The sequence below is a fragment of the Physeter macrocephalus genome, chromosome 1 (genome assembly GCF_002837175.3).
Source record: "Physeter macrocephalus isolate SW-GA chromosome 1, ASM283717v5, whole genome shotgun sequence".
Classification (NCBI taxonomy): Eukaryota; Metazoa; Chordata; class Mammalia; order Artiodactyla; family Physeteridae; genus Physeter; species Physeter macrocephalus.
In genome coordinates, this window is record NC_041214.2 from 60,925,466 (window position 1) to 60,936,054 (window position 10,589).

At 37.1% G+C, this 10,589-nt stretch overlaps 1 protein-coding gene across 1 annotated transcript in view; it reads right to left on the minus strand.

The window, feature by feature from the left end:
• Nucleotides 1–10,589, minus strand: part of ZBBX (zinc finger B-box domain containing) — a 108,552-nt gene that overhangs the window by 42,477 nt on the left and 55,486 nt on the right. Inside the window, exons 8-9 of the mRNA XM_007114708.3 lie at nt 5,639–5,797; nt 564–738 (exon numbers count right to left, since the gene is read on the minus strand). Coding sequence (XP_007114770.2) covers nt 564–738; nt 5,639–5,797 — 334 coding nt within the window. The remainder of the gene's footprint in view (nt 1–563; nt 739–5,638; nt 5,798–10,589) is intronic.

Consider the following 10,589-nt stretch of genomic DNA (forward strand, 5'->3'; position numbering starts at 1 on the left):
CGTGAGCCATGGCCGCTGAGCCTGCGCGTCCGGAGCCTGTGCTCCGCAACGGGAGAGGCCACAGCAGTGAGAGGCCCGCGTACCAAAAAAAAAAAAGAAAAACAAAAGACAAATTAATTATCCCCCTGAACACTTCACAGCAGTCCCTGAAATATATTTCTCAAGACACATACAACATACAAGAAAATTCTCTATTCTTCTCACCTCATAGATCCTCCTGTTTTATGTGTTGTAATTACAGTTCAATAAAGGAAAAGTTGTTCTGACAAAACTTTCTGCTAGAAGAGGAGCTGAGAGAATCTAATTCTGTATTCATTTGACAGCCTGAATTTACATAGGAAACAAAGGCAAATATATCCCCAATGCCCAATTCAGGGGTTTATAAATATTAAACCACTAAACCAATGGTCATAGAGTGACTACTCCTTTGAAGAGTTATATCAAACTACTATCCCAACGTTTCAGTGTTTCTGAACACTGCATTTATATTCACAGAAAATGGAGATAAAATAAACTCAGCTTTATTTTAAAGCATTCATTTTATTTAAAAAAAAAAGTGGTACCTGGTTTTGCTGCATGTAACTTCTGTTTCTCATTGTCATCATGATGTCCAGTTCTCCATTGACTTAGAACTTCTTGAAAGGATTGGGCAGAAGCTTCTTCAACAAATGGCCCTTCACACAAGAGCCTATCTCTTGGATTTGCACATTCTTCTTTTTTTGTTGTTGAAAGTTCTACCTAAAACAATCAATAGTGTATCTAAGTGTGCTTTACTAAATGTTCTGTATCTTACAATACAGGTAGCATTAATTACTGAGCATTGTGAATCACACATTATTTTTAAACTTAGAATAGAATGTTTTTAAGTTGTACTTATTTATGTGCTTTACTGATTTCTTTAAAACTATAGACAGTTTTAAACGGTCTCTTCAGAAAGTACTAAAACGAGAGCCTACAGGACTGAGGGTTTATCATTATGTTATCCACCAGTGTTTTCCCTGGAAAGCAGTGATAGCCTTGTATCTATTCTTACTTCTCCAGTCTCCTGCTCCCTGCAACCTCCCCACAGCAGATAGATCAGTTCCTTAACATGTAAATCTGCTGTCACTTCTCTGCTCCAAACCCTCCAATGACTCTCTGTGAAACCCTCAGTTCCTACTAGGACTTACAAGGCTGTACACAACATTGTACCCCTCTGCCTTTCACTTCACTTCCTTTAATTCTCCCCTTCATTCACCCTGCTCCAGCTAAACTTATCTTCTTTCAAATCTAGGAACCCATCAAGCATATTCCACTCGAGGGCCTTGCACTAGCTATATCCAATGCCTGGAATGGTCCCCTTCATATCTTCACACAGCCATTCCACTCATTTAATTCAGTCTTGGCTCAAATGTCACCTACTCAGAGAACAGGTGATGACGCTACTGACGACCCTAAAAACAAAGCCTCTTTCTCCCCAACTTTCCAATCTCTTATCTGCTTTATTTTTCTCTCAATAACTTATCTCCATGGGAATTTACTCTACATGTTTGTTTATTGCTGGTCTCTCCCCATTAGAAGGTAATGGGATCAGGAATGTTGTCTGTTTCCTCAGTGCCAAGAGTAGTGCCTGGCACAAAGTAGGTGCTCATTAAAAGTTAGCTGAATGAATGGACAAATTAATGAATGCATATGAAAAACTGCCTGCTTCTCAATGTAATGACGAGGGGAAAGGATGAATTCCGTACAAAATATGGATCCACTGTGAACACACAGAAGAAAATAAAGGTAGGATTTGGCAGTTATCCAATGAATCAGAGAAAACAGCCAAATTAGGAAACTAAAGCAAAATAAGTTCTGTACCAATGCTGAATTATCAAATGTGGATTACCTACACTGATGAAATTGCTAAATCTCCATTGTGTATCTTCTAGATACAACAATAGAATCCTCTATGTTCAGCCCTTAATTGCAAAAAAACCAGGCAGATTGTCAGAGGACAATTGAGAGAAAATCGTTAAATATATGCATATATAAAATTCAGTATAAACAGAAAGCATCTGGAACCTACAGACACTATGCTAGTCGTTGACACAGAAACACAGAAATAGAAATAGGAGCAAAGAGCAGGAATTTAACTCAGATAAACAAGAATCCTATGGACAAAAAGTGGCAGGGGCAGTATTACGGAGTGAGAGAATGGTATATATGTTAAGGCATGGAGTTAAAGAACACAGTGGCATGGAACTGTATGCAGTTGTGTTGCTATAGCAAAAAGTGGGATATGAGAAAATATAAAGGGTGGAAAGACAAGTAGGGGCAGATTGTAAAGGATCCTGCCTGCCATCCGGAGAAAATTACACTTAAACATATTGGAAATGCAAACCTACTGAAGAGTCCCACCCAGTAACTACTGAAGAGTCCCACACAGTAGTGTGGGAGAGAAAGAAATTGGAGAACAGTGAGTTTGGATGCAAGGAAACCAATTAAAATTTACATCCATTTCTCAATATCTATCAACATTACAAATGCATAACCCTCTTCACCTAAGAATTTTAGGATTTTATCATATGGATATACTCATATATATGCAAAACAATGTTTTTCAAAATTATTTTTATACTATAGTTTATACTGGCAAAAGATTAAAACTGTATAAATGCTGATCAGAGAAAACATAGTTTAAAAGTTATTTTATATCCAATCCACTATATAGAATGAGAAGGCTGTGGAATACACTTATATGGATAACAAAACTACCGTTTAGTGTAAAAAGCATGTTTGCAGAACAGTATGCAACATACTAATATTTGTGTTAAGAAATACATACATACAAAAGTAGAATAATTATTAACTTCTAGAAGGGGAGAGAAGAAAATGCGCTTTTCACTTTATAGACCTTTTGCACTTTAAGCAAAAGCTAATTTCAGTATTTGGAATAGCAATAAGAATAGAAGTGACAAAATATTCAAGAGTTTTCAGATGGTTTTAAGATGAGATGTGGTAACTGATTGGATATGAAAAGGAGAAAGAGAAATGACTATAGAAAATAAATGTTCCTGCTGGCTTGGAAAGCTAGAAGAGAGGCTGCCACCAACAGTAACATCCATAGGTTTTGGAGAAGACATGATGAATTTCGTTTGGAAATACTGAGTCTTAGAAGTATGTGGGAAGGTATTTACAGGTATTCAGTAAGCAATATGTGAATGCGTGTGTATATGTATGCTGCACTCATGAAGATGCACTGAAAACTCAGTGCTTAATACAAAATGAGTCAAGTATTCTGGTGATTCTAGCAGCTTTCCATGGCAGCTCCTTTCCAAGCAATGAATCAGAGACATAAGACATTTGCATTTTACAGCTATGCCTATGGAATACTTGGCTTCCACGCAGCGGTGGCAGGATAGGAAAAAGCCAGAGGATAGTACATTGGTCTTAAATGTTTCAGCTCAGAACTGTCATATGTCACTTCCACTCAGAGCACATCAGGACCCTGCCCGATTCTACAGGGGGTAGGAAATTTGAAGAAGCACATGGAAACCAATGCTGTGCATCCATTACCCCTCTAGGCTACAAGATACCCCACAAAATATGTTTTAATATCCCCACTTTCCAGAAAACGAAACAGAGGATCAAAAGGCTAAAGTAAACTGCCCGATGTTACAAAGCTAGAAAACCAGAGTCAGGATTTCAAACCCAGGTTTCAGTCTTTAAAATGGAAGTTCTTTCATGAACTGCACCCATTTCCAAGGATATCCACTGGCTTGAATCCATAAGAAAAGTCCTAAGACAGATATCAGGCTTTAGCACCATTTTGACTCTTCCAGGCATTCAAATTGCTTGGTGAGCCAATTAAAAATCAGATTCCTGGGCCCAACCTAGATGTAAAAAAGATCGAAGTTTGAGTGGCAGGGCAGGAATGCACATTTTTTACAAACTTACCCAGTGATTCTGATGCTTATTGCAGTTGGAGAACCTCTGCTCTTCAGCACAGAGTAGTACCAAGCATATGAGGGGGATACTTCTTTAGTGTGTGCACTGTGTACAGGTGCACACCTGAGGGTCGACAGCAGGGATGCCCAACCAGGACTACTCACCAGAATGGCTGAGCAGGTGTTAAAACCACACGTCTGGACCCACCCAGAGAGATGCTAAACTCAGTCATATGTGTTTCTCTAATGTTTCTCCAGTTGATTATAATGTGCATTCCTGGATGAAACCACTAAATTAATGGCTTTAAGTTAAGACCGGGGTGGAGGGTCTATACAGCATACAGAGTTACCAATGGGTACAAGAGGCAGCATTTATTTTAGGGATTAAAAGAGCAGGCAAAAGAGTAGCTCTATAGCTTTCTAGTAGAGCTAGTTACTTAAATCCTCTCTGGCTTTCTCATTTGTTAAGTGAGATAATAATAATGTAAAACTTATATGGTTTTGTGATTATTGGATAAGACAAAGCAATTAAAGGAATAAGCCTAGCATACAGTGTTTAATAAATGTTAGCTGTGATTTATCACTATTTTTATTGGTAGGATAAATTAGATAAAATGGCAGGCATGAAGGAGAAACCCTTAAAACCACAGCCTCTGGGTAATGGTTAAACGCAGGTAATTTGGGGTTCATAAGGCCTGGGTTCATACTGAAGTTCCACTATCAATGATATCTTGGGCAATTAAAAAAAACTGCTTTGCCCCTATTTTCTCATCTGAAAAATTTTTTAAAGGGTAAAAAGAGATAATACACATAAAATATGTAGGATGGTGTCTGGCACATAGTCGGTCCTCAGTACATTATTATTCTAATAAGACTGTAACTCATTCAGTGATTATTCACAAGCACCCTTGGCAGGTCTATTAGTGAAATTCATGCCAAACTGCTAACCTTCCTGGACAATTCAAGTATAGTTTCTCTGCTGTAAAGAGGTCCTACTACCACAGAGCATGTTTTCTTTTATGTTCTCTGAGCAAGGGTTAGGAACTCACGGGACTGAAGTTCAAGCCTGATTCTGTCACAAAGTAACAAGCTGTGTGACTCTGGCCAAGTTACTATTTCTGAACTACAGTGAAAAGGTGAGTGGCATCTAAAAGAATGAGGATTATTAATTACAAGGATCAAAATTTGAGGAAGTTTCTTTCTTGCTAAAGAATCAATACAGCAAGTCTATTATTAAAACACAAACATGAGCTGATGAAAGCTTATCTAGTACCTCATAGGGTCAGTAATCAATCTGATGACCACACAATTTGGTATAAATCTGATTTTAAATAACTGTGAAATTTCCTGTCACCTAAAACACTTGGCAAGGTTTTGTATTTTTAGCCTCTCTAAGATCCTGATTAATATAAAATTGTTATATTGCATTGTGGGGTTTTTTTTATATTTCTCCCAAATATTCATTTCCTGATGTGGTGAAAATGCCTGGAAAGCAATATGATCAAAGCATCATTCATCAAAAAACTAGTAGCCAGAGAAATCAAAGCAATCTCTTTAAAAGGATTTTTACAGTGAAAGTGTTTCTGATTAATAAAAAAACAAATTCATATTAACCAACAATGTGATCAAATAATCTCCAAAACTCTACAGCTCTAGTTGAGTATATGAATGACAGTTTCCATGATCATGTATGACAGAAAATGTCTACTATATTTTCCTCAGCTTACCTCAGAGCTGCTCCCCTGAAGAAGAAGAGATTTGGTTTTATGCTGACTTTTACTAATCCCTTTTGTAGAATGATTCTCCCCTTTGGGTTCATCCGGATTAACTTTCTTTATAAACCGATGGGCAACATCCAATACATTGGATAATATTTGAGATTTTGCCTATAAATAAACAAAATAGGAATAAAAAGCCTAATATGTCAGCCTAAGTAATTTAGATATATTAAATCATGTTTTCATTATTCTATGACTGATAAAATTCAATGCATTTTATTTAATATTTTAAAATACAAATTGCCATTTACATCAACCATATAATAGTGACAGCTGCCATCTACTGAAGGGCTAGTTTGAGCTCATACTATCCTAAGTATCTTAAAAACATGTTATTTAATCCTCAACTCTAAAGCATAACTATTTTTATCATTGTTTTAGGGATAAAGAAAGGAAAGTTTTGAGGGTTTAAATAACTTGCCCTTGGTCACATGGTGAGTGGGTGGCAGAGCTGGGAAGTGACCCCAGGTGTGTATAATTCTAATGACTCCTAGCCTTTCCACTATATCGACCCTAAATAGGTAGGTGTACTATTTTGTGCACATCATGGCTAAAGAACTAAATATGATCTAGAAGGAGCCTGAATAAACAGTAATGAGTATTTTGTTGGTGATAAAACATCTTTAGAAAGTATTAACTACTCAGAAGTGCACATCCAGAAGTGCCCTAGCAAACTCCAAGTTGTTCTTCTCGCCATGTCTTTGCTCATGAGTTCCACTTACCAGGAAGGCCCTCCCTCCTCTATTATCTTCTTTGCCTGGCACACTCCTACCTCTCCTTCTAGATTCACCCCCAGTTACTCCCATGGGTCCAGGCACCTCTCCCTGCCGCCCTCCCACAGATGCATGAGGCGCCCATTCTCTGCACCCTCTTCCTACCCTGAGGAGATCCTTACCAGCCCACACAGTATAGATTTTATATCATCTTTTGATGTCTGTCTACACCATAAAAGTTCACAGAAGAAAAACATCATGTCTTCTTCAATCTTTGTGTGGCTACCACAGTGCCTGACAAATAGCATATGGCAAAATAACATAAAAATAAGGTGTTGGGGAAGAGAGAGGGAGAATTACAGAATTAAAATAAATAACTGGGAAACAAGAATTCAAAAAGCCTTTTCAAGTGCCTTCAGAGTGGCCGGAAAAGAACAGGCAAATCTCAGGAAGGCCCTATTTTCTAAAGGACTTCCCATCGGCAATAAGCCTGGTTTGCCCAAGGAGACCCTGCAGGATTCTGGATCCCATCTGAGCTTGAACCAAACAAACTCCAGAGGGAAGATGCAGGCACTTCAGAGACTCTCTGAAAACCTGACATTAGGAACACAAGTAATAGGTCTTCTTAGCAAATGTTCTCAAGATAGAGGAAAACTTCAGCAGGGATCAGAAATGATTATTTTATACTCTCCCATGAAAATGTGCCTATTTTAAAATTTTCATCTAGCTACCTATTTAAATAGCTAAGACTACTTTCCAGTTATGATCTTTAGTAAATCTATTAAGATTCACTGCAATCTGATTCTGGAATAAATCAGTGAACATCAAATTAACTAGTGTTACTTCATACTGAATTAATAAATTTATCTATGAAAAATGACTAAAATGACCTATGCACACATATTGCTGTCCATATACAAACCTATGGCATCTGCTCCATATTTTCCCAAAGATCATCAAAAAGCCTTTACAGACATAAGCAGTCCTTATTTTTAAAAGAAATTCATATTTATAATACAAAATTGTTGTCTATATTCATTATACTGTGCATTAGATCTCCATGGCTTATTTACTACTTGTTGCAAGTGTGTACCCTTAAACAACATCAGTCTTATCCCCTTCATGGCCCCATCCCCTGTAAACACCATTTTGCTGTTTGTTATGAGTCTGACTTTTTGGATTCCACATATAAGGGATATCATACAGTATTTGTCTTTCTCTGTCTGACATATCTCACTTAGCATAATGTGTTCAAGGTCGATCCATGTTGTCACAAATGGCAAAAGGATATTCTCCTTTCTCATGGCTGAATGATATTTCATTGTGCATATATACCACATCTTTTTTATCCATTCACCTATTGATGGGCATTTAGGTTGTTTCCATATCTTAGATATTGTGATGATGCTATATAGGAGTGTATCTATCTCTTCAAAATCCTGTTTTAATTTCCTTTGGCTATATATCCAGAACTGGAACTGCTGAATCGTATGGTAGATCTATTTTTAATTTCTTGAGGAAACTCCATATTATTTTCCATAGTGGTTGCACCAATTTACATCCCCACCAACAGTGTACGAGGGTTCCCTTTCCAACACATCCTTGCCAGCATTTCCATCCCCACCAACAATGTACCAGGGTTCCCTTTCCAACACATCCTTGCCAGCACCTGTTATCTTCTTGAGGACATTACTTGGTTTGGGGTGAGTGGAGATTATAAAGAGGCACAAAGGAACATTTGGGGAGTGATAGAAATACTGTGTATTTATTTATACTGCAGGTTACACAAGTGTATTGTAATGTATTTTCAGAACTAATCAAGCTGCACACTTCAAAGGAGTGCATTTTACACAACAATGTGAACGTACTTATCATTGCTGAACGTAAAAATGGTTAAGATGGTTATGTTTACATTTTTTGTATTTTACCACAATTTTTAAACAATGTGGACACAGAAATAATGTGTGATTTTATTGTTCATAAATTAAACCTGAATAAACCTGATTTATCAAGAAAAAAAGGAAATTAAGCCAATGGTAATGTTTCGTTTTTCCAGAAACATCTGCATTTTAACAAATATTTTTTTAAGAGAAGTAATCCAATTTAACCTGGTTTTAAATTCCCTAGAATAAAGTAATATTGACTTCAAAGGTGGTTAAAATTTCTAGTTTATATTTTTTAAAATATCAAAAAGCAATAGCATTTTATATAAAATTATCAAGATAGAATTAACATTCAAATATATATATACACATATTTAAATAGCACAGAACAAAGATTATTTCTGTCCTAAAATGAATCTTGCTATCAATGATTCAGTAATTTTTATAACAGTTTTAGGTAGCATATTAAGATACCCTTAAATGGCAAAAAAAATGATTTTATTCTTAAGTTAAATTTAGTGGGCTTCCCTGGTGGGGCAGTGGTTAAGAATCTGCCTGCCAATGCAAGGGACACGGGTTCGAGCCCTGGCCTGGGAAGATCCCACATGTCGCGGAGCAACTAAGCCCGTGCGCCACAACTACTGAGCCTGCGCTCAAGAGCCTGCAAGCCACAAGTACTGAGCCCACATGCCACAACTACTGAAGCCTGAGCACCTAGAACTCGTGCTCTGCAACAAGAGAAGCCACGACAATGAGAAGCCAGCGCACCACAAGGAACTAGAGAAGGCCCGTGCTCAGCAACAAAGACCCAACACAGCCAAAAATAAAAACAAACAAATAAATAAATTTAGTGCAAAAAAGATAAATATCAATCATGAATAACTGATAAATTGGAATCCTATATCTAAATGTCTTAAGATTCCATTAATTCAACATAAATAAAATGCCAATAAATGTGAATTTTTTTTCCCACGACACCTTACATTTAAATATTTTTCTTCTTGGTTGTTAGAGTGTATATGTATACTCTATTTTTCTCATTCTTAAAAGAATTTTACAAGGAAAGTGAACAGAATTGTGATCCCCATTACTTAGACAAGAAAACCCAAGCTCATAAAGCTTAGGTCAAAGCCAAGTGGATACAAAACGCTGTGGCCTGAGTTAGAATCAAGGTCTTCCTTCTTCCAGCCTAATCCCTTTTCCCTACCAAATTATGTTAACACAGAAAATATGTTTTACTTTTGACTTTCTGAAACTTAAAATTATTCAATTGTATCTCTAATAATGGATATGAACATTGTTCCTTCCATTTAACAAAACAAAACTACATATATCGTGAAATGTTTACCACAATAAGTTTAGTGAACATCCATTATCTCATATAGATACAAAATTAAAGAAATAGGAAAAAAAGTTTTCCTTATGATGAGAACTCATGATTTACTCTCTTAACAACTTTCATATATAGCATTGATATATACAACTGCTTGTGCAGAGGTTAGATTGCTGAGTTCTTGTTTTTAATTACATTTATTGTGCTTATTTATTTTCATGTTTGACCAAGCACTAGCACATTGAAGGGAGGAATAGAGATACTCCTTTCACTCATCTCACCTCCATATTGCAGGAGAGAGGGGAATTGGAGGGCTACATGAACTTTGAAAAAACAAAACTTCTGAGCAACAAAGTTAAAAGTATTCTATAAGAGTAGAATTATACAGCAAACTTAAGCCATCTATCCCCTAACTAAGAGGTGTAAAATTTAACAGAATCATTAAGGTTAGAAATTCACCACAATACTATAACATGCTATTTTTTTTTTTTTCGCAGTACGCGGGCCTCTCACTGCTGTGGCCTCTCCCGTTGCGGAGCACAGGCTACCAAGCACTAGCACATTGAAGGGAGGAATAGAGATACTCCTTTCACTCATCTCACCTCCATATTGCAGGAGAGAGGGGAATTGGAGGGCTACATGAACTTTGAAAAAACAAAACTTCTGAGCAACAAAGTTAAAAGTATTCTATAAGAGTAGAATTATACAGCAAACTTAAGCCATCTATCCCCTAACTAAGAGGTGTAAAATTTAACAGAATCATTAAGATTAGAAATTCACCACAATACTATAACATGCTATTTTTTTTTTTTTCTCGCAGTACGCGGGCCTCTCACTGCTGTGGCCTCTCCCGTTGCGGAGCACAGGTTCTGGACGCACAGGCTCAGCGGCCATGGCTCACAGGCCCAGCTGCTCCGCGGCATGTGGGAGCTTCCTGGACCAGGGCACGAACCCGTGTTCCCTGCATCGGC